This window comes from Eptesicus fuscus, chromosome 19 (assembly GCF_027574615.1).
Source record: "Eptesicus fuscus isolate TK198812 chromosome 19, DD_ASM_mEF_20220401, whole genome shotgun sequence".
Taxonomy (NCBI): Eukaryota; Metazoa; Chordata; class Mammalia; order Chiroptera; family Vespertilionidae; genus Eptesicus; species Eptesicus fuscus.
This window is the reverse complement of record NC_072491.1, coordinates 12683279-12708553: the sequence shown is the minus strand read 5'-3', so window position 1 is coordinate 12708553 and position 25275 is coordinate 12683279. Positions and strand designations below refer to the sequence as shown.

Genomic DNA, 25275 nt, shown 5'->3' with positions numbered 1-25275 from the left:
CAATAGAAAACTTCATTATAATGAGCTTAGTGATTTACTACTGTCCAGAGAAAGTTATATATGGAAATCCAAACAATTTAATGCCTCAAACTTCTGTTAATGAGACGGGTTCAGATTTATAAAAGCTCTATTTACTTTGTGCCAAAGTTAGCTTGTGTGCCAATACATCATCTCTAGTACATCACTTCTAGTTATGGTCTGATCAACGGATGGCTTAAGGCCATTAATTTTGTTGTTTGGTAGTCAACTGCAAAATTAAATTGTACGTAACCATATTTAAATTTGATAGGTGGTTCTTTGCAACTCTCTGTATAGGAGGTGCTATGGATAGATACTTCCTTTTCTCACTGCCCCAGGAACTTTACTTTAACACTAAGAGCAGAACCAAAAAAGTAAGTCAAGTTTTGGGATTTCCCCCACTGTTTATTTACCAAGCAAAGGCAGCTGCTGCAGTCTCCGCCTGGTTGCAATAGGTCCTATGGGGTTGCAGCGTCTCACCACCAGCTCCTCCCCACTTCCAAGGGAGACTCTCGTAACATATACCCTTGACCCGATGCAGTGCTATCAGAACAGAATGTCTCCCACTTTTCTGTAGCGCACAGTTCCTTCCAGTTATGAGACTTGAATTTGGAATCTTTTCCTACCTAGGGCCCATTCTTACTTCTCAGGTACCTTCCATTCATAATTGCTGCTTGCTTGCTCCTAGCATCACTAAGATGGGTTCCAGTATGGCTGAAAATGAGTGACTGGAAACCCCATAGGCTGCAAGGATGGTTTCACACGGGCAGGCACATTGCAGAAAGACTGCATCCTGCTATGAAGGGCAAAATCCTCCAATTCTGCCTATCTGACCCTGTCCTCTGAGTCCATGTGTGCCTGGGCAATGGCAGCCTGTAAACAGAACAGTGGGGGGGGGGGGGGGTACACAATTTGGCATCTATTTGTATTTTACTGCTTATTTCTGTTTTAAATGAGAATGTATAGCAAACTTTGTTTAATATTAGTGGTTCTTAACTAGAGTGTACACTTAAATTACTGATGAACACTTTCAAAGCATACAAGCTCTGGACCCCATTTTCACTTTGATTAGGTGGTTCTAGGGCAGAATATTTTTATTGCTTTTGAAGTTCAACTAGGGTTTTTTTAAACTATAAGTAATAGATGCTCATGATTCAGTTTTAAACTATGCAGAAGGCAGAAAGTGGATACTAAAGATTGTTCTTCCTAAGGCAACCATTATTAATGATTTTGTAACATTTTTTCCAGAAATTGTGTACATATGTAAGCCTGTGTGGGGGTGTTTTTTCCACAAATGGCTCATACTCTTTTGCAATTGTTATTGTTCACTCAGCATTATATAGAGAGATCTTTCCATATCATTGCAGATAAATTATGATTGGTTCATTTCTTTTTACCAGTTCCCTATTGGATACAAGTTATTTCCAGGTTTCATAATGGCTTTTTTTTGTTTGCTTCTATCAACTAGGCTGGAGTGAATTTCTTTGCACAATATGTCTTTGAACACTTGTGTCATATTTTTTGAAGGTTAAATTTTACATGTAGGATTGCTGGTCAAGAGTGTTTCCATCTTGAAGTTTAATAGATATTGTCAAATTGGTTTCCCTAAATTGTGCTGATTTGCACCTCTCCCAACAGTATGTGAAATGCTTCTTTCTGTTCACACTGACCAACCTTTACAGCGGGGAGCAGGCTGCTAGCAGTGTCCGCGGAGCGTGCTAGGCTTTGCGGGGCAGTGGATATGGCAGGTTAGGCCTAGGGGACCCTACACGTGCATGATTTAATCATGCACTGGGCCTCTAGTATAGATATAGATATGGTTATAGATATAGGTAAAACCCTGGAGTACAGAAAGCATTTTGAGATGCAAGAGAAAATGAAAAGACATAAAGAAGAAAATTTGCTGAAATTTCTTCACAATTAATGGAGAATACTATAATTAATGGGAAAATATAAACTGATGGACTTGAATAAAGTTTTCCTGAGTAAATTTTTTCTAGATTTTGTGTTGGGAAATCAATATGACTTTCCCAAGAATATGTGTGGATATCAGAAGTTGCTTTTTTTTTTTTTTTTTTTACCTTTAACTGTGGTATAATGATCATCCAGAAAAGTGCATTAATCTTGTTTGTAGGTCAGTGTTTTATCACAAAGTGAACATACATTGGTAACCACTACACATGTAAAAGTTCCCTTTTTCCCTTCCTGCAAAAGGTAACTCAATCCTGACTTCTGGCATCATAAATTAGTTCGGCTTGCTTTGAACTTTATATACATGGAGTTATATAACATTTTTTTGTGTGTGAGATCATTCTTGTTTTATGTATAGCAGTATGTTGTTCATTTTCATTGCTTCTGGTATACTGGAGTGTGAATATATTTTATTGATGGAAATGTGGGTTGTGTTCAACACTTTTGCTTATTATAATAACTAATGCCGCTATGAATATTGTTATGCATATCTTGGATGCATGTATGCATTATATCTCTTGTGCTCTCATTTCTAGAAGTATAAAGGGACAATAAAGTATATATATGTTTAAATTTGATAGACAGTTCTTCAAAGTACTTGTTCCGTTTTATACTCCCACCAGCATTCCACATCTCTACTAATAATTGGAAATGGCAGTCTGAATTTTAGCCATCCTGCTGGGTATAGTGGTCTCTCAGTATGGCTTTAATGTGTATTTCCCTGATCACAAATGATGTTGAGCACTTTTCCATATTCTTTTGTGAAGCGTCTGTGTAGTCCCTTGCCCATTTTTCTGTTGGATTGTCTGCTTTGTCTTATTGATTTGTAAATGTTCTTTCCGTGTTCTGGATACTAGTCCTTCTTAGTTATGTGTGGCACATGACTTCTCTCACTCCCTTAAAACTGTTTCTTGATTTTATTGTAATCAAATTTAGCAGGCCTTTTTTAATGGTAAGCACTTTCATATGTTCTGTTCAATAGATCTTTATATTGTAATAGTCTCTTCTATTGACTCCTAGGAGCTTTATGATTTTACTGATCACACTTAGAATTATGAACTATCTGGAATTGAATTTTATGTATGGGTGAGATATAGGTCAAGTTTCTTTTCTCAGATGGTAAACAGTAAAACAATACTTGTTTTGTTTTGTTTTTGAAAAAGCTATTCTTAGTGCTCAGCATTGTCATTGTCATCTTTGACATAAATCAAGTGGGCTATACATGTTGGATTTTTTTTTATCGTAACTGTGTTATTTTCATTGGTCTTTGTGTTCATCCTTGTGATATACCACACTGTCTTTTTAATTACTGTAACTTTGTAATCATTATATTTGGCAGTATAAGAGCACTCGCCCTCTAACACACACTTTATTTTTCTTCAAGATTGTGTAAGTTGCACTTAGTCCTTGTATGTACATGTGCATTTTATTGTCCATTTTTTAAAAATTCCTAAATCAGTGGGGAATCATTGAGGTCTGATTGTTAATGATAAAAAAATTTAATAAGTTCAGTTTAAATCTAAAGCCTTTTAAGATTAAAGAATGTCCTTGTTATTTTAGCATTAGTTTTATATTCTCTTGTAGACTTCTCAATAAATTGGCCTTACTTAAAAAAAAACAAAACAAAACTAATGGTTAAGAACATACTTGTTTGACATTTCATAGTGAATTTGTAAGCTTATTTTAAAAACCTGTAGACTGAGAATATACAATTAAATGATCTTGGTGTTTTGTTTTGTTTTCCAGACCATCTATGATAACAGTCTTCTGTAAATCGAACTTTCAAGAATTCTCTGAAGGGACCAAGTAGGATTTTCCTACATCATGACTTAATCTGAATGCAAGAACAAGAAATAAGTTTTATCTCTAAATATAATGAAGGGCTGTGTGTAAACACAGACCCTGACTCACTTCTAATGAGCATTTTAGACATGAGTTTACATCGGCAAATGGGTTCAGATCGAGATCTTCAGTCTTCTGCTTCATCCGTGAGCTTGCCTTCAGTCAAAAAGGCACCCAAGAAAAGAAGAATTTCAATAGGCTCTTTGTTTCGGAGGAAAAAGGATAACAAACGTAAATCAAGGGAGCTAAATGGCGGGGTGGATGGAATTGCGAGTATTGAAAGTATACATTCTGAAATGTGTACTGATAAGAACTCCATTTTCTCTACAAATACCTCCTCTGACAATGGATTGACCTCCATCAACAAACAAATTGGAGACTTTATAGAGTGTCCTTTGTGCCTTTTGCGGCATTCTAAAGACAGATTTCCTGAGATAATGACTTGTCATCATAGATCTTGTGTGGATTGCTTACGACAATATCTAAGGATAGAAATTTCTGAAAGTAGAGTTAACATCAGTTGCCCAGAATGTACTGAACGGTTTAATCCCCATGATATTCGCTTGATATTAAGTGATGATGTGTTGATGGAAAAATATGAAGAATTTATGCTTAGACGGTGGCTCGTTGGAGATCCTGATTGTAGGTGGTGTCCAGCTCCAGACTGCGGGTAAGAAGATTTTGTTAGATTTTTCTTGAATTATTTTTTTTCTTTGTGGATAAAATAAGAATTATGCTGACTTTTATTCAAAGAAAAATCTTAACATGTCAGGTAATTCATTCAATAGACAAATATATATTAAGTGTATACCATGTGTCAAGCAGTGTTCACTGTTAAAGCAAGACACCAGAATCTACTCATTTTGATACTGCCTCTGCTTCACATACTCACTTAACACGTTTTTTCAGAAGAAAAGGTTAAGGTGGTAGAGTGCAAGATCTAGTTGTGGGCAAAATTGATTTTCCCCTTCCATTTGGAGAACTTTTATTTTGGAGTAATAGGTGAAATGATCAGGGATTTTGTTTGTTTTGGTGGGGGCAGGTCATTTATATAAATTGAAATAACCCTTTTGAAAGGTACTTTAATATGTGTCACAGTGTGATGTGTTTATATTGGTGTGCATAAGTATTTGCTAGTCTCAAGATCAAGAGGTTATACATTCCATTTACCTCAAGTTTTTAAATTACAAATACCATTTTACCAACATTTTAATTTTGCTTATATATTTTATTATGTCAATAGCAGCTTCTATTTATAGAGCATTTACTATGTACAGTTGTCAGAATAGGAAGAAATAGTCATATGTTCCTCAAGAATAATAAAAGCCATAAACACTGGTTATGGTTTAGCATACCATTGCAAACCAGAGATTATCTATAAGTAAGAATTTGGGAAAACCCAGAATTTCCAAGATTATCTGTGTATAATCTCAGAGACAAGGCTGAAATGTGAATTTATCAAATGACAATTTCAGGACTCATTGACTGAATCATATCCTTTATTAAAAGCTTGTTGAGTAGCAAATTTTCAGATTGCATCTAGCCTATATTTTATAATTATATATGAGAAAAGTAATAATGTTTTCAGCCTATGCAAATCCCAACTAATTTTCCCAGGTATCACTTGCACTTAACTATCCACAAGGGATTTCTGTGTAATATAAAGCATTATAAATATTATCTAATTATTTAACATTTTATGAATTTATTAATTGTGTGTGAAGGACTCAGGTACTACTCAGTATCAATTTTGAATTATGCTCTCCTTATAACTGCAGGGAGCTTGTACTATAACATAAACAACAAAATAATATGTTAATGATCTTGTCTAAACTGAGCCAAGGTTGGCTCTGCTTTCAAGGTTGGCAGAAGCAAACTGTGGGACCCATGAAGTAGAAAACTCTCAAGAAAAAGATGGGAAGAAAATAGGGATAATGAGCAATACTAAGTAACTTGAGCAGGAGACAGAGGAATAGATTACATATGTGTATCACTTTTTAAAAAATATTCTTTTTAAAATATATTTTATTGATTTTTTACAGAGAGGAAGGGAGAGAGATAGAGAGTTAGAAACATCAATGAGAGAGAAACATCGATCAGCTGCCTCCTGCACAGCCCCTCCTGGGGATGTGCCCGCAACCAAGGTACATGGCCTTGACCGGAATCAAACCTTAGGACCCTTCAGTCCGCAGGCTGACGCTCTATCCACCAAGCCAAACCGGCTAGGGCGAGTGTATCACTCTTGATTCCATGGAACTCTGCACCGTATTTTCACATTCATTAGAATAGATTTCAACTTGCATAGCAAATTTTAGATTAAAAAACTACTTGCAAATCATTGTAGGAAATACTCCTATAGTGAGAATTCAAATAATGAGGAACATATCTATATATTGCTTTTGATCTGGCTTTCTAACAATCTTTCATGGGACCCTAGGATAAGAAGTACTTAATAGGTTCCTTTAAGTGTTTAATATCTTTAAAAGAAAAAGTCTGAACATGATGGAACAAATGAAAAGGAGACTTAAACATCAATACTTGTGTCTAGAAGAGGTTAAGACAGTAAATCTAAGGGTACAAGCTCTCTGGTCACTAAATAGGTGTATTCTCCTGTGCTGGGTTGATTGGTTATGACATAATAGATAATATCAATACTATCAACCTAGTAGAACATAGTAGATAGGGCTGACACAGATTCTAGTTTATACAAGAACTTTAGGGGAAGCATGCTAAAACCAATTGGGAAAAGTTTCATTATTCAACATGTAGAAGATTGTGAAAATTATCTATTTGAAGGGAAAAATTAGCTCGTCACCACACAAAATACATTGAGACAAAATCAAAATAGATTACAGAGGTAAGTTATAAATAAAAGGGAAAAATAACAAAATATAGATGAATATAGCTCACCTACTTCCATATTTATTAAAATTGAACATACATTTACCCTATAACTTAGAAGATCCATTCCTAGTTAAATACCTCAGAGAAACTCTTTACTTGTGTGCCAGGAAACATCTAGTTTTAGTAGACACGGTTAAGAATGTTCAGCCTGGCTGGTGTGGCTCAGTGGTTGAGAATTGACCTATGAACCAGGAGGTCACTGTTTGACTCCCAGTCAGGGAACATGCCTGGGTTGCTGACTTGGTCCCCAGTAGGGGGCGTGCAGGAGGCAGCCAATCAATATTCTCTCTCATCATGAATATTTCTCCCTCTCCCCTCCTTTCTGAAATCAATAAATTTAAAAAAACAACCACAAAAAGCAAGGAAATGTTAATTTGTCAGTCATCTACTATGTCTGGATATTAATTGAAAAATCTGGCCATGGCTGAGGAGAAGAATTGGGATGAGAGACATGTATAGGGAAAACATAGAACCTGTCTTGGATAAAAATACCTGATTATCTTCTGCCTGGAAGACCTAATTTGTACATTGTCTAGGCAGATAGCAAATAGTTGGCATTTTAGTTTCTGTCATCACTTGTTTCAATGGACTAAGACCACCCTTCTACCAGTACATGTTATCCCTGTCATCTCATGTGAGTGCTTCTGACTTTGCTGGGAAACTTATAAGGAACATTTATTATACTAGAATATAATTAATGATTTAATGTCATGGGAAGAAAGTGTTTTAACCACACATTAACCCCATGCTCAATAAAGAATTGTTGAATGAACCAATCTAATATACCACTAACATAAATCATACATCCTAGGAACAATTAATAAACCATTTTAAATCAATGTCATCAACTATAATCAGTTTTGTGTAGTTCCAAGCTGATTTGCTGACATATAATGTCCTTAAATAATAACTTATTCTGTGGAGGATACTGTTCATAATGGATTTTAAGAAATGGGGCTATAGGTATAGGAACTAAAGAATATGTATTTTTAGAATTCATATCCATATGACTCTCATTCCCATTCTACAAGGAAGGTTTTAGCCATAACTTGACCATCTTTTAACATGCTAGAAATGCTTTTATAGGCTGACCTTTTAGAAATTTTATACAGAAAACAGATCCAACTTTTTATTTTCTCTGGAGGAAACAAGTATATGACTAGAAAGCAGCAGGTTTTGTTTACAGGGAGCCATAATGATTAAACTGTGTTTCAGGGGGAGTTGTAATTTATAACTAGTGGTAAATTACATGTGTTAGAATAAATATTCATATAAGTATTCTAAGAGTTAATAGTTGGAGCTGAGAGATTGCTTCTTTAAATTTATTCTTCTTCCTAAACACAGTTAATCTAGATGTATTTTAACACCAAGTAATTCAGTATCTACTAGTGCTACACAAAACATTAATTTGATTATTAATTGATAGTAAGATATTTTGGTGCAATTTAGGGAATCAATAAAAATAGCATTCTTCCCCTCACACCTTTGTTAAGAACAAGTTGATATATATAGGAGACATGTTAGCTTTCTCTTACTTAGTGAACTAAAGAATGTGGCTTTAGATATTATATCCCAAAAGGCTTGCCAGCACTCTACCCCTAAATTAGACAGACTTTTCTAAATAGTCTGGGCAGCTGTCTTGACAATTGTAGGCCTCCCTCGCAGCATGTAGTGGAAAGCAGATCCTAAAGGGAACCAGGAGATGTGCCTCACTTTGCCTAGACCTTCTCCCAAATATATTAATCAAGTCACTCCTTTTCCACTGAAATAATATTAACTTCTTTTAAAAAAAAATATTTTTATTGATTTTAGAGAGGAAGGGAAAGGGAGAGAAAGATAAAAACATCAGTGTTGAGAGAGAATCATTGATCAGCTGTCTCCTGTATGCCCCCTAATGGGGTTCAAGCCCGCAACCTGGGCATGTGCCCTGACCAGGAATCGAGCCGTGACGTCCTGGTTCGTAGGTGGACGCTCAACCACAGAGCCACACTGGCCGAGCAATGTTTAACTTCTTATAAGAAGTGACTTTTCTCCTTAACTGGATGAAGTAATTTCAGTATTTCTGATTATATTTTTATTGTTGTGTTTTTAAGGTTGTTAAAGCTTTGTGTTTTTGAAAAAAGGTTACTTGGATTCCTGGATAATCTTTTTTCATTCTTATTATTTTTTTAAATTAAAATTTTTATTAGGACTGTTATATCTCTCTTAAGATTACATTTCATGTTAGGTATAGTTTGTTCTTACTTGTTGCTTCACAAGGAAGTTTCTCTAGGCAGGATATACTACTCTAACTGGTATCCCTACTTCCTCCCTGTCAATAGTATAAGTTGTGGAAGTACTGTGAAACTCCCTGTAACTAGATATCGTGGTCAAATAAATTTAAGAAGTAGTGGGTACTTATACTGTTATAATGTTAATTCTTTCAGCAAATATTATAGTAAAAAACAAACTAACAAAAAGCACTTTAGTTTTGCTTAGTGTGAATTAACTGTTAACCCAGTGAACAGAAAATATTTCTGAAAACACTGCCCTATTTCGGTCCCTTCCTCACTTTCTTCTATCCCTCCACTCTTGCTAAGTAGGAAAATTTAAGCATTTCAAGTAGCTAGAGACCTTCAGCTGAAGAATAGGGACAAAGTAAGACTTGATATTGGACCATAGTCCAGCCAGTGTTGCTCAGTGGTTGAGCGTCAACCCAGGAACCAGGAGGTCAGGCTTTAATTCCCGGTCAGGGCACATGGCGGGTTTCGGGGTCAATTCCCAATGTGGGCATGGCATGCAGGAGGCAGCCAATCAGTAATTCTCATTATTGATTTTTCTGTCTCTCCCTCTCCTTTCCTCTCTGAAATAAATAAAAATATTTTTAAAAATAATGGATCATAAAAGGAAATGGAGCTATCTTCTACACCAAGATTTGGATATTGTTTAAGCCAAAATGTTTAGTTAGTTAATTAGTATTATTTCGTTATCTCTGTGACTTTCTGCTGAGCCTGTTCTTTTCTCACATAATAATACTTAATGTACCACAGTAGAGAGACTTCAGAAATTTTTATTTAAAGTAAGTATTTTGTACTTAGTTTGTTTTACCATTCACTTGTGTTATAATTTGAGAGCTGTTAACTAATGGAAAAATAAGTTTGGCTCCCCATACCATGAAACTCATGTTTAAGAGTCTCAACATTCTGTTTTTAAAATAGATGAATACTTGGTACATTTAATTCCCTTATATATTATAGAATTGCCTAACCAGTTATTATTGGAATTGAATGAGGTGAACACAGAATACTTACATAGTAAGCACACAATAATTCTTAGCATAATGCCAAAACCGGTTTGGCTCAGTGGATAGAGCGTCGGCCTGCAGACTCAAGGGTCCCAGGTTCGATTCCGGTCAAGGGCATGTACCTTGGTTGCAGGCACATCCCCAGTAGGGGGGGTGTGCAAGAGGCAGCTGATCGATGTTTCTCTCTCATCGATGTTTCTAACTCTCTATCCCTCTCTCTTCCTCTCTGTAAAAAATCAATAAAATATATTTAAAAAAATAAAAATAATTCTTAGCATAAGAAAAACTCTCAAACCAAGCACTTAATAATTGTTAGCATTTGAAAAACTGTTAGACAAACTATCCTTTAACAGTCCTCAAAATATACATCCACAGAAATATTTGGTTAGTATTATTAAAGATAATCCTAGATTGAAAGGGATGTGAATGTATAGTTCTGGGATAGGGCATCTTAGCTTTTCCATTAAAAAAAAAATACAAGGGAGGGGCGGGTAGGGGGTGGAAGGGGTCAATGGGAAAAAGTAACACAAAGGGACATCTGTAATACTTCCAACAATAAAGATAAAGTTTAAAAAGTACAAGTAGCATAAAACAAAATTAAAGTACTTTAGCTCTAACATTTGAGTACATATGAAGTGCCATGAACTAATTCTCTCCCTTTCTCCCACCTTTCCCCACCTCTCTTCATATCATTTTTATTTAAAAATGAATATTCAGGTATTAATATTCAATCTAAATGGCATACATTTTTGCCGTATGTACTAATATAGAAATGATAGTAACTCATATGATCACATGGTCATAAACCAAGCACAAGTTCAGAGGTATTAGAAATGTTTCTGAAGCAGTCATTTGCTCATTTGTCCTTATGGTCAGGGCCAAAGGTGAAGCTGATTGGGGCTAAATACTGAGGCTAAGTAAACTTCAGTGAATCCCTGTTTTATGCTTGGTAAAACTTAGTTGTAGGGAGATTATGTGAGTTACATAAAACTATACAGGAATACGTGGTGGAACTTGAATTTGGACCTAGTGGCCTAAACTTTTTTCCACCTTAATAAATTGTGACTGACTTAAAAAAAAAAAATAGTTGGTTTTAACATTGTCCCCTGCACACACACAGATTTCCCCATTCTGTCTTTCTCTCCTTCCTTCAGGAAAAGGTGGGATAGAGAAGAGGTTTAAAGAGAATATCCTTTCCTTTTCAGTAATATTATTTTGAAGACTGCTTTAGATTATAACTTGATAGAAAATAAAGTGTAGTCTTTGAAAAAAATGTTTGTATATTTTTATTGATTTCAGAGAGGAAGGGAGAGGGAAAGAAAGATAGAAACATCAAGGATAAGAGGGAATCATTGATCAGCTGCCTCCTGCATGCTCCCTACTGGGGATGGAGCCCGCAACCTGGGCATGTCCCTGACAGGATCAAACCAAAACCTCCTGGTTCATAGGTCAACTCTCAACCACTGAACTACCCAGGCTGGGCAAATTTTTTTTTTCTTTTTATTGAAACTGCAATGAATAGCCTTTGGGGAAATCTTAAAGCTCAGGAAAATGGAACATTGCTATATTACACCATGTTGATTTAAATTGCTCTTAATTCATTCATGTTTGAACATATTTATGATAGTGGTAATTGTAAAAATGATCTATCAGAAGTGAAGTGAAATTTAAGATGTAAAATTTAAGCTTAAATGGTGAGATAATCAACCAAGGACCTTGTATGCATATATGCATGGCCCAATGGGGTGGTGAGGGCCTGGGGCGGAGGGGGCCGGCAGTGGGCTGGATCGAGTCAGTGGGGGTGAAAGGGAACATATGTAATACTTTCAACAATAAAGAATTATTTTTTTAAAAATAGGGTGAGATAATAAGAGAGCAACAGGTCTGCCTGGCTGGTGTGGTTCAGTGGTTGAGCATGGACCCCATGAATCAGGAGGTGAGGGTTCAATTCCCCAGTAGAGGGTCTCTCTCCCTCTCTCTTCCTCTCTCTGAAATCAATAAAAATATATTTTTTTTAAATTGTTTTAAAGAGAGTAACATCTAAAAATGGAGAAACTTTCTCTCTACATAATTTTATAGATAACATAATTTTAATAACTAATAAAAACCTCAGTTACAGTTATTAAATTTTATTGCTAATAACAAGAGGAGCCCTGAAAGTTCCCTTAAATTTGTGGCTTGCAGACCAAAGGGTCACAGGTTCGATTTCGGTCAAGGGCACGTACCCTGGTTGCAGGCTTCTCCCTGGCCTAGGCCCTGGGGGCGAGGGGGAGCGGGGGAGGGAGGGACTGCAGGAGGCAACCAATCAATGTGTTTCTCTCACATTGATGTTTCTCTCTGTCTTTCTCTCTCTCATCCACACTCCCTAAAAATCAATGAAAAAATATCTTTGGGTGAGGATTAACAAAATTAATTAATTAATTAAAAGATACTCGTCGGTTTACGTGTAGTTGTAAGAAATATTACCAAGAAATCCTGTGTTTCCTTTACACAGTTTGCCCCAATGGCACCATTTTGTGAAGCTGTAAAACTATATCACAACCAGGATATTGGCATTGATAGAACTGCCAAATTTCCCCAGTTTTATTTGTACTTATTTGTTTGTGTGTATGTGTATGTGTATTTAGTTACATACCATTTTACCACCTGTACATTTCTGTATTCACCACCATAGTCAAGGTACTGAGCAGTTCCATGACAACAAAGATCCTTCATGTTGCTCTTTTATAAATGTATCTACTTTCCCTTCCCCATGCATCCTTGGCAACCACTGATCTGTTTTTCATTTCTAAAATTTCATCACTTCAAAATGTTATATAAATAGAATTATTCCCTATGTCACTTTTTCAGATTTATTTTTTTCACCCAGCATAATTCTCCAGAGATTCATGTGGGGTGTTAAATGTACAGTAGTTTCTTTTTGTTCTTTATAGTATTCCATGATATATAAATGCACTATAATTTGTTAAACTTTACTTGTTGAAGAAGGATATCTGAGCTGTTTTCCGTTTGGAGCTATTACAAATAAAGCTGCTGTAAATATTTGTGTACAGGTTTTTGTGTGAATGTAAGTTTTCATTTCTCTAGGAGAAATACCCAGTAGTGCCCAGAATTTATTTTAAAGTGACAAAAATATTAACTCAGATAATAGGTATTAGGGCTAGTCACAAATCTACTGTTCTCAGTCTTTCATCTGAAGCAAAAAACCCACCAAACTTTCTGATTGAGAAATTCAAGGGTGTATACTTTTGGTACCAAAGACCACTTTTACCATGCTTCTTAGAAGCAAAATATGAGAATTTATGTATAATCACCAAATGTATGAATTGGCACAGGTTGTCATTAACTGACAGGTGTTGCTAGTTCATAGTTATTATGTTTTTAAATAGCTAGAGCTAGTTTTTTCTATCATTCTGATTTGAAAAGTAACAACTAATTGTAAAAATCAGAAATGAAGAAAATTAAAACCCTAATACTAGGAAAAATGCTTTAAGATTTTTGGTGTATTTCCTTCTGGTCTTTTCTCTGTGCATACAATAAAATTCAATAAAATTTTTATAAAATTTGTACTGTATATGCAGTTTAGATTATATATACAATTTGGCATCTAGTTAAAATTGAACTTTAAAATGCTTTTTAGCCATTTATATGCCATTTGTGAACTGTCTATTTCCCCCCTTTTTATATTGATAAGATAATGTTAGGACTTAAAACTATTTGCTCACGCGTAAATAGAAAACTTCTTCAGGAATAGCATTTAAGTTGGATAATATTTTTACTTAATAACTCTTATATGTCACATTTTAAACTGTTTTTCTTGTTCTTTCAAGATATGCTGTGATAGCATTTGGATGTGCTAGCTGTCCAAAATTAACTTGTGGGCGAGAAGGCTGTGGAACAGAGTTTTGCTACCACTGTAAACAGATTTGGCACCCAAATCAGACCTGTGATGCTGCTCGGCAAGAGAGAGCCCAGAGTTTACGCCTGAGAACCATACGTTCTTCATCCATTAGTTACAGTCAGGAGTCTGGAGCAGCAGGTACTTATGTCTAACTTTTTCAATAAAATATTTGACACATACAGAACACTAGTTATTTTAAGTGAAAAATACAATATTAAGTTCCTGTTCTCACCCGTTCTTTCATTTTTCAAAAATGTCTTCACGTGTTAACATTTCTGTTCCAGTAGCACTCATTCTTTCCTATGGAAGACAGCGGGATTGAGATTGGAAAGATTTTATTAACAAAACACAAAAAGAAAAAAGGAGGTGTCATAATTATTTATAGTAACTGATAGCAAAACATGGTCCAAAACTGTTGTTTATAAAGGTGTTTTATGCAAAGCTTAGCAAATATTTTTAATAAAATACTAATTTTGAATATGTTACCTGTAGATTGTTTTTAATTATGTAAATATCACAAAGTTACAGTTTAAAACCAGTATCATATTTTGTGAAATACATTTTTTTAAATATTTTATTGATTTTTTACAGAGAAGAAGGGAGAGGGATAGAGAGTTAGAAACATCGATGAGAGAGAAACATCGATCAGCTGCCTCCTGCACACCCCCTACTGGGGATGTGCCTGCAACCAAGGTACATGCCCTTGATCAGAATCGAACCTGGGACCTTTCAGTCCGCAGGCCGACGCTCTATCCACTGAGCCAAACCAGTTTCGGCTGAAATACATTTTTTATTTAAAGATGTCTCATTCAATTTCAGGACCAAGGATTCAAAGTCATACCTTAAGTGGGGAGGACATTAGGAACTTGGGCCTTTGGCTAGCAGTTTAGAAATTACCCAAGGATCGATCTATATATATATGAGCAATGTGTGCATCTCATAAATCTCAATATTTATAAGCAATTTTCTGAACATCTTAATTTTTTTGAATAAAATTTCAAAAAATTATTTTACACATAATTTTCATTGTTTATTGGAATTTCAATCATTATTAGAAAAATTCTCATTTTTTCCTCAATAGGAAAAAACTTGGAAAATATAGAAATTTATCAAGAAAATAATTTATATTCCTACCAGCAGTGTATTGAGATAGTTATGTACTTTATGCTACAAAAAAAGTCCTTTTCAACATTTAAAGTTGAATTTAAAATTAAACATTTAAATTAAATAAACTTTAAATTCAACATTTAATACTTTATATAATGTACATGGATTTTCATGCTTGTTTGCTGATTGACTTGTTTGTATTTCCTTTCCTCAAGATTTGGGGTGGAACTCAAACATTAGTAATAATTTGTAGTTATGGGTCCAAAAATATTTCAGAGAGGACCTGAATATACCTAAACTGTCCCCTGAGAGTCAGCTGTAGCCATTGAGTGGTCCACTTGGAAGTGATATCCCTCTTCTCTAAGTGGGGATGAGTATTTATTGGTTACAGGACACACAGTTGCAGAGTATGAGAATAGACTTTAGAATCAGACTGTCTGGATTCGAATCCCAGCTTCTCCACTTAGTCTCTGTGTGGCCCTGAACAAGTCACTTATCTCATCTGCAAAATGAAGATATTAATAATACTTATGTCTATAAGTTTGAAACATGTCCTGGCTCATAGTAAATGCTTTGGCTATATGAGGTAGGAAAAGTTAGATAAACCACAGTCTCCTGCTAGAGATTTGCATATGTCTAGAGAGAGAAAAAAAGACTAAGATGACTTTTGTTATTAATTTTAAAATCAACTTTGTCATTCAGTCATCCAGATAAATGGTCTTTCTCACGGTAGTCACCAGGGGAGATTTTATGTTCATTTCAGCAGTGTTTCCCTGGAATGCCTTATTGATCATAACCTTTGATCCTGATACATTCACTTAAATGATCCCCTTATTGTTAATGAGTTTTTTGGGTATGACCAAAAATTCCTTTGGAACTAAGACTAACAACTAGGATACCATATCAAGTTGAATCACTGGTTTCAAAGTAAGATGTAACTATATGATCATGAGAGTGATTTTTTAAAATATATGAAAAGTAGCTTTGAAAGTAATTATGAAAGAAAAACTTTTCCAAATGATTTGAACCAAATAGTAGCATTGTTGGAATAAATATAGTCTCTCAATGTGATCATTTAAAAAAAAAAACAACAACGAAAAACCTGACCTGGCTGTTGTTGCCAAGTGGTTAAAGCATAGAAAATATAGTATAGCTTAATGCTTATCCCTTAAGAAGTTGGAACCATATACTTGAATTTAGTGCCTAGCACTATACAGATGTGTGTTTAATTATGTGTAGTTAGAAAATATAGCTGGCTACTAGTAACAGTAGAATAATTACTGGTTGCTATTTAAATAGATGCTAAAGTTTAAAATCTATATATATAAAAGGCTAAGCGACCACCGCATCCGAAACAACCGAACAGACAACCGAACACGCTGTGTGAGGCGACCAGGTTGGCAGGGGTTTAGTGAGTGGCGACCAAACAACTGAGCAGTAGGCTGCATGGGGCTACCAGGCCCGCAGGGGGGGTAGTTGGGGGTGACCAGACTGGCAGGGGGGGCATGAGGGGTGACCAGGCTAGCAGAGGGGAGCAGTGAGGGGCAACCAGGTTGGTGGGGGGTGCAGTTGGGGGCGATCACGCTGGCAGGGGGTACAGTAAGGTGCAACCAGGCCGGTGGGGCAGCACTAGGGGCGAACAGGCCAGGGAGGGGGGGGCGCAGTTGGGGGAAACTATGCCTGCAGGGGCAGCAATTGGGGGTGACCAGGCCAGCGGGGGGGTTGCGATCAGGCAGGCAGGTTGGTAAGCAGTTAGGAGCCAGGGAGCCAGTGGTCCTGGATTGGAGAGGGTGCAGGCTGGGCTGAGGGGAACCCCCCCCTCACCCTCCCCCCGTGCATGAATTTCATGCACCGGGCCTCTAGTAGTTGTATAATTTGAGATAACTCTTACTCTGTGTCAGTATCTCTAAAGTTATGGACCCACTTGATTTTAACTTGGCACCTTTGTGCATCATAACCATGTTACTATCCATGAAGCATACAACAACAGCATTTAAATAAATGAATAAAAAGGGCAAAGATGATAAATGAAAAGCAGTCGTGAGCATAACCAACAAATGGTTGCTATAATTCTGAAACCGTTTCCATTGTTTAAATGTTTATAAGTATGTAACTCTTCCTTAACCTCTTACCTCCTTCCTTTTATTCCGAGTACTGATTCTTTGCAAGGCCCATGTCTGTGAACTAAAATACAAGAAAAAGGCTTGCTTTTCTAAAGATGTTTGTATTATTTGTACAGTACTTATAGTTGATGTTACTTAGAAGAGAGAAGTAAACTCATAGTACTCTATTATATATATATATATGTATATATATATATATATACATATATATATACATATATATATGTATATATATATATACATATATATATATATGGTACTACTTCAGATTAATTATCAAATTGTCTCTTTCTATTAGTATTCACTCACTAATAGGAATAGTATGAAGTGGAGATGGTTAGAGAAGTTGTAGATATGAAGTGTCACCCAGAGAAGACTACGCTATGGGGTAGGGAGAAAGATAAACTTTATGTAGTTCACAGTTTATCTGGGGCTGTCCTTGGTTTTCCTCTATCATTTTGTTATTCTTTGTTCTTATTGTACTGCTGCTGTGTTTCAAAATGTTTACAATTTGAAAATTAATGTAAAATATGTTCCTTTTCTCAGAATGGAAGAAAAAATTATATACTAAAAATAGTGGGCTGAAGCTATAGCTAACAAACTGTACATGATACTGTTTTTTTTTTTGGCAGTGCTACAATTGATTATCCAATAGAAATTGTTTTTTTAGACCAATTTTACATACTAAGCATGTCTATTTATTTTCCCAATAGCTGATGATATAAAACCATGTCCACGATGTGCTGCTTATATAATAAAGATGAATGATGGGAGCTGTAATCACATGACATGTGCTGTCTGTGGTTGTGAGTTTTGTTGGTTGTGTATGAAAGAAATCTCAGATTTACATTATCTAAGGTAAGTATATTGAAGGAGCTATTGCTATCTAAATATCATTTTACATTATAAGACAAAAGGACTTTTTAAAGTGTTATTCTAAGCATTTTTATACAGGATTTATGGGGTCTTGTTTATTCTAGTTACATAAATTTAAAAGAAACCATATTGTGTTATTCATTTGGGATTAATAACTAGTCAAAAATGGAAAACATTTTTTTCCTTTTTTTAAAACTAGAAAACTAGTATTTAATACTCCATGTAATTATGCTAGGTCATAAATCTTTCCATTTAATTTTCTCATAGATAAATTTCTTCATTTAGGCTACAGTGTGAGTTTATGATATAATCAGATAACTATATATCTAAAACAGGGATAAAATAAGCATTTTTTAATATTAATATACTCTTCAAAAACTAAAGTTTTGAGGCTAATGGAAGTCTAGAGATATTTGAACTAAATCCCATTTATCAGTATCTTTTAAATATAATTTATGGTGATACTTACCATGATATTTTGGCTTTTAATGAACTCAATTTAAAGAAAGGGAAAATCTTATTTCTAAGTATGAGAAAGTCTTCTTTTATAGTTATTACGTTACTGTATTGTAGTAATTTGTTGTGATGTTTTGCAGCTGTTACTTAGCATTATAATTTTTTCCATTAGTCCATCAGGATGTACTTTTTGGGGGAAGAAACCCTGGAGCCGAAAGAAGAAAATACTGTGGCAGCTGGGAACACTCGTTGGTGCTCCTGTAGGAATTGCTTTAATAGCTGGCATTGCTATCCCTGCAATGATTATTGGTATTCCTGTATACGTGGGCCGCAAGGTAAAATGCATAAGTCCTTGTTAGTTCATTATCTATTCTAAATCTTTAGGTTTAGGGTTGATGATTTTTGCTTTTTTTTTTTTTATTTTGTTTGTTTATTTGTTTATTTGTTAATTCTCAGCCTGAGGATATTTTTCCCATTGATATTTAGAGAGAGTGGAAGGGAGGGGCAGAGACACAGAGAGAGAAACATGATGTGAGAGAGAGACATCAATTGGTTGCCTCCCACACATGCCCAAACCAGGTCTAGGGTCAAGCCTGCAACAGAGGTACGAGCCCTTGACTGGAATTGAAACCGGGACTGGACCCTTCAGTCCATGGGCTGATGTTCTATCCACTGAGCCGAACTGACTAGGACTGTTTTTGTTTTATTTTGTTTTGAAAGACAGGTCATTTTTAGTATCTTCATTATAGAACAATTACTATTTTTTTCATAAGGCAGTAAATTTTTAGTGTTTGGCAAGCTCATATGGATGCTTAAAAGTAGAATTGTTTTAATGTTATCTGAATTGGAAAACTTTAGTGCATTTTCATTGTAAATGAACTTTAAGTATAAAGTACTAACAAATACATACCTGCCCATTTTTCTCATGGGTATATCCTTGTATAGTCAAGTCTATAAAAAGTTAATGGCTAAATAATATATGTCCTCAGGTAAAGAATAATTAGCCAGTTTTTTAAATTATTTTCAACTTCAGTTCAAAGCTTTTTCTACCCCTTAGTTTGCTGCTATCCTCCTATATAATAAAAGGCTAATATGCAAATAGACTGAACAGCGTAACGACCAATCGCTATGATGCTCACTGACCACCAGGGGGCAGACATCCAACACGGGAGCTGTCCCCTGGTGGTCATTGCTCTCCCACAGGGGGAGCACAGCTCAGCCAGAAGCTGGGCTCACAGCTGGTTAGCGCAGCGGTGGTGGCAGGAGCCTCTCCTGCCTCTGCAGCAGCACTAAGGATGTCGACTGACAACTTAGGCCCGCTCCCCTAAGCTGGCAGTCAGATATCCCCCAAGGGCTCCCAGACTGTGAAAAGGCGCAGGCCAGGCTGAGGAATGCGCCCCCCCCCCCACCAGTGCACAAATTTTGTGTACCGGGCCTCTAGTTAATAAATACACTTGTTATAGATTGTTAACAATTTTGTGAAAGTCCAAACACCAATACTTACCACTTGCCTATGAGTGGTAAGCAAATAATTTTTTGAAAGGTTAAAGGGATAATTTATGAAGTGACAAAGAAGTTTGCTGCTATCTAAATTAATAGAATCTCAGAATTGAGAAGTAATTTTAGAAATTATCTAACGCTAAGCAGAACAAAGTATAGGATTTTTTAAAAGGAGGATGGGAGTCCTTACTGTGTGGTAGGTGTTTTATGTATTTCAACTCATTTTAACCTCACAGCAATTTATGTGTTAGAATATTGAGGTTTATGTAATTTATCTTAATTACACAGAAAGAAGCAGAGCTGGGATTTAAACCCAGATGCACAAATTCTGTAGGTAAGATCCCTGATAAATGTCAGTCTAGCCATTTGGGTACTTCATTGATGGGAAACCACCAGCTCCTGAGGCTGCCCATTCTGTTGCCAGGTAGCTGTAATTGTTAGAAAATTCTTATGTTGAATCTGGATTATTTTGTTTAATTATAGTTCTGACTGTTAGGACCAAACTCAAGGCAAGGCTGAGCCTCTTTCATATAACAGCCAAATTTTTTTATATTCAACATATATTACTGTAATAACCAGAAAAATAACAATACATGCTATTTTTAAATTAGCTTTGGTTCATAAGAGAAACATATTTATGAGTCAAATGTCTATTTTAGAAGATTGATGTAACTAAACTTAAATTGTCCCAAACATAATAGCTGATTGTCATAACTTTTTATGTATTATCCAAAGCAAGGCTTTACTGAAAACAAAACTGTTTATTTGATACTTTGAAGCAGAAGGGAAAGAGAGACTCTTATACTGCACACATATACAAATAATTTATAGAGGAGAGATTGTTTACCTCATTGTCACAAGTCTCCTTTTTTCAAACATGTACTCAAAGGGTTGCAAGGTGATGACTTAGTTTTCCACCGAAACCATGTTCTGTGGGGCTCAGGCACACAAACCAGCCCAGGAAGACCTATTAAGTTGATAAAGTACCTAAAAGCTGAGCCTTTATTTATAATAACAAATAGAAAATGTGGGACAAAATAGCAAATAAATAAACAAAAGTTGAACCAGAACTAACGGGATGATACAATAACTGTAATTGAACATTGGTGCTTGAGGATGCAAACTTTTCTGAAAGACTCCTTTCCCCTGGCGGCCTGCCTTCCAGAGTCTACTCCCATCAGATTTAGCTTGGGCTTTTCCCTGCTTCAGTGCTAAGTTTATTCCAGGAGTAGGAGTGAGGAGCAGCAGGAATTGGTTGCAGAATTGAAGAATAATGAAAGGTCCCTTGGGAAGGTCTGTAGTCTCTGTCTACATGGACCGTTTAGGAAAATGTAGAGGCCCATTCCCTGGGGACATACAGTCAGTGCTGGGAAACAGGATTTGGTGGGGAAATATAAATATTCTTTGTCAGTGCATGCTTTGCCCACTTTCCCACCCCAACTTTATCACTGTTTAATATATCCTATGATACTCCTTGTACTTTTAGAGCCTTCCAAATAACCACATAATAAGAATAGGTTTCTTAAAGCTTCATCTGAAATATTGTTTATAAGTCAGATATTTTATTTGAAAGACTACCTGTACACTTTTGAGGCTCTTTGAATCTGTCTTGAAACAAGGAAAAATTTACTTATTAGCTTTAGTCCTTGCAAACCATGAGAATAAAGATACTGAGCTATTTCCCAAAGTACATATTATATCTCACAAGCCACTTTCATAGTGATATTAAATTCTGTCTGGTAACACCTTTACAGTACAAAGAAGCTAAGTAGATCCAACACCTGTCTTCTGACGGTATAGTTTATTCTCTCTCTTTCTCTCTCTACCCCCTTACTCTGAGCTATAAATGAAAACCTAGGATCCTGAGTCTTTGGTAATATTTTTCTTCATAAAAAGGGATCTGAGGAAAAAGTTGATTCTACTTAGTGATGTTTGCTTATTAGTACTGCTTTTAAAGGTCAGTTTTTAAAAAGGTTGTGGAAACCACCCTTATGAGCCAATTATTATTGTTTAGGGATGCTTATTTGGAAGGAAACCTGAGGAATGCTAAATTTTGTAAAAGTAATCCTATTAGTCAAATATCCAACTCATAGCTATGTTAGAAATAATACTTTTAATTCCTTCTTTGCTAAAAACATGATTATACTGTTTTTGTGTAAAATTACAAAGACTACTTGTAAACACAAAGTATAAAATCTATTAAATCACTCTATTATGTAAGCACATTAATAAGGAGCAAATTATGTAAGAATATGGTCTAAGAACAATAATGTTTACCTTGAATCTTAACTATGAAATTATAAGAAATATCACCTTAAACTTTAGCAAATGTGGGTCTTTTTCATTTAAATAAGTATGTAATATATTTTCTCTTTAATCTCCCACCCCTGTATTTATTTTTAATTCAAGATTCACAATCGATATGAAGGCAAGGACATTTCCAAGCACAAACGGAATTTGGCTATAGCAGGTGGTGTGACATTGTCTGTAATCGTATCTCCAGTTGTAGCTGCAGTAACAGTAGGTAAGAAAATGCTTAAAAATACTAATGACCTCAGAATTTATAAAATTAAAGTTTTGTAGAAGGATGTTAAAAAATAAAACATTATATTATTGAATTTTAAAGAAGTTATTTTAAGATCATTTAAGCTGAACCTACTGAAAGCTGCTCATTTAGTAATTATGTTGGTTAAGGTATTATAGGCTCAAGAGCCCAGCCTTGGGATAGTTGGTAACTACTAGGGCAGATACCCTTTCCTCCCTCCCCCAATACAGTTCAGAACTCTGGCACTTGAAAAGATTTACATCTTTTTTCCTCTTCATGTATGTCACCTGAAAGGCTAGAACCTTTGAATTTGCTTGTGTCCCCAAACAGCTAGGTAAATCCACTTTTGGATTTACCTCCTGTACACCGTCTCTCGAAAAGACTTTCTGCAGCTCAGGTTTCTGTGATTTAGTTTTTGGTTTATAATAATTAATATAATTTCTCTTTAGGTATTGGTGTTCCTATTATGTTAGCTTATGTCTACGGCGTTGTTCCAATTTCTCTCTGTCGAAGTGGAGGTTGTGGAGTCTCAGCAGGCAATGGAAAAGGAGTCAGAATTGAATTTGATGATGAAAATGATATCAATGTTGGTGGAAATAACACAGCTGTAGGTAAGTCCTTTAAGGAAAGGAAGGGAAATTAATGTACTTACTAATACTTTAAGTAGGGGGAGGCTGTAGACAACATGACATCAGAATTTCCATTACCCTCCTTTCACTGGGCCCAGTAGTATTCATCTAGAAGTACATCGGGAAATGAACTGCCAAGGAGAGGTGAGCGGATGAAAGAAGGTGGAATAGTTTCTAGTGGAAACATAATGTAATAGAAATTCTAGAATTTTAATATTAAGTTTGCCTGAAACATTGCAAATCAGTAAGAAAAAAGATATGAAGAGTAATACAGTTCATAAAAGAAGAAATACAGATGGCAAATGAGTATCAACCCAGTGTTATTCAAAGAAAAATGAATTAGAACAATCACTGGAGAATGAAAAGGCCTCATGTGCTGCCAGTAGAAGTGTAAGTTAATAAACCTTAAAGCATGTACATGTTTTATAGTCCAGCAATTGTTATAGAAATTTGTCAGGCAAATATACAAAGATAATGTTCACTTTCTTACCTCCCATTCCCTCTTGAACTACTCACTCCAATCAGATTTTAGTCCCTATCACTCCAGCATTTGATTTCTACCACTCTAACAGAGCAGACCTCTGTGTTACAAAGTATATTGGTAAATTCTTGGTTTTCATCTTAATATAAGAGTACACCTGGCTTGGTAGACTGTGCCCTCATTTCTAAACCATTTTCTTTATCTCATCATATCTCCTGGCCACATCTTCCCAGTCTTCTTTGCTGGTTCAGTTTTCTCTCCCAACCTCTAGATTTTGGAGTTTCTCAGTTCTCAGACTTCTTTATCTACACTCACTCCCTAGGTATTCTCATCTATTAAATAATTTATAGACTCCTGCTCTTAAATTTGTATCTAGGCTAGAACTCTCCTCTAAACTTCACACTTGTACATCTCTTTTCTTTAATCTATACTTGAATGTCTAATGAGAATTTGAAGCTTAAATTATCTGTAACCAAACATTTCACTCTAAAATCTGTTGTTCTTTCCATTATCTTCCCCTCATTAAGTAGCTTCTCCATTCTTGCTGTTGCTTGGGCTAAAAACCTTCACTTATGATGACTCCCCCTCTTCCCTTCTTATGCTGCATCTGATCCATCAGTAAATTCTGCTACTTTCTTCAAAATTTAGCCATAATCTAACCACTCTTACCCTCCCCACTGCTATTCTATTAATCTAAGCTACTACTATCCTATTTCCTGGACTATCGTAATAGCCTCTTAACTGATCTATCAGCTTCTCAGTTTCCACTTCCTATTCTACTATGCAGTCATAATGATACTTCTAAAACATAACTCAGCCCTGGTTGGTTTGGCTCAATGGATAGAGCGTTGGCCTGCAGACTGAAGGGTCCTATGTTGGTTCCAGTGAAGGGTACACGCCCAGGTTGTGGGCTTGATTCCCAGTAAGGGACGTGCAGGAGGCAGCCTATCAATGATTCTCTCTCATCATTGATGTTTCTATCTCTCTCTCCCTTCCTCTCTGAAATCAATAACAACATAATAAATAAATAAATAAATAAATAAATAAATAAATAAATAAATAAAATATAACTTCGATCATGTCTTTCCTATCCTGAATACAGTTATAGTAACTATACTGGGAGGAAAAAATCCGAAGTCCTTATAACCCCACGTGATCTGTCCCAGGCTGTATCTCAACTCATTTCTTATCATTCTCCTGTTTTATACCACCGTTCCTGATGTGTTTGAGGGTGCCCAGAACACTTCCACTTCTAGGCTTTTACACTTGAAGTTCCTATTGCCTGCTTTACTCTTCCCAAAGGTCATTTTGTGGCTCACTCCTTCACTTTCTTTGAGTCTCTACAAGTGTTACTTTATCAGAGAGGCCTTCTCTGATCACACTATGTAAAGTAGCCCACAGGTATGCACACACTCCTCATCACTCTCGCTGCCTTTTTCTCACTCCCTTTTACTCTGCTTTATTTTTTCTCATAGCATTTATTATTATATAATTTTATTTATTGCTTTCCCCAACTAGAATATAAGATTCTTAAGGGCAGTGTGTTTGTCTCTTTGATCCACTATGTCCCTAGTGCTTAGAACAGTGCTGGGTAAGTGTAATAGGAACCCAGATTAGAGCAAATAAATGAATCCATCAG

The 25275-nt window shown here is 35.7% G+C and overlaps 1 protein-coding gene across 4 annotated transcripts in view; it reads left to right on the top strand.

Annotated features, from left to right (window-relative positions):
- RNF19A (ring finger protein 19A, RBR E3 ubiquitin protein ligase) overlaps positions 1-25275 on the top strand; it is a 52418-nt gene that overhangs the window by 10295 nt on the left and 16848 nt on the right. For all 4 annotated transcript variants that reach the window (XM_054708517.1, XM_054708518.1, XM_054708519.1 and 1 more), the window contains exons 2-7: positions 3736-4501; positions 13849-14057; positions 17863-18007; positions 18654-18816; positions 22391-22505; positions 22976-23137. In XM_054708517.1, coding sequence (XP_054564492.1) covers positions 3828-4501; positions 13849-14057; positions 17863-18007; positions 18654-18816; positions 22391-22505; positions 22976-23137 — 1468 coding nt within the window. In that variant the 5' untranslated portion in view covers positions 3736-3827. The remainder of the gene's footprint in view (positions 1-3735; positions 4502-13848; positions 14058-17862; positions 18008-18653; positions 18817-22390; positions 22506-22975; positions 23138-25275) is intronic.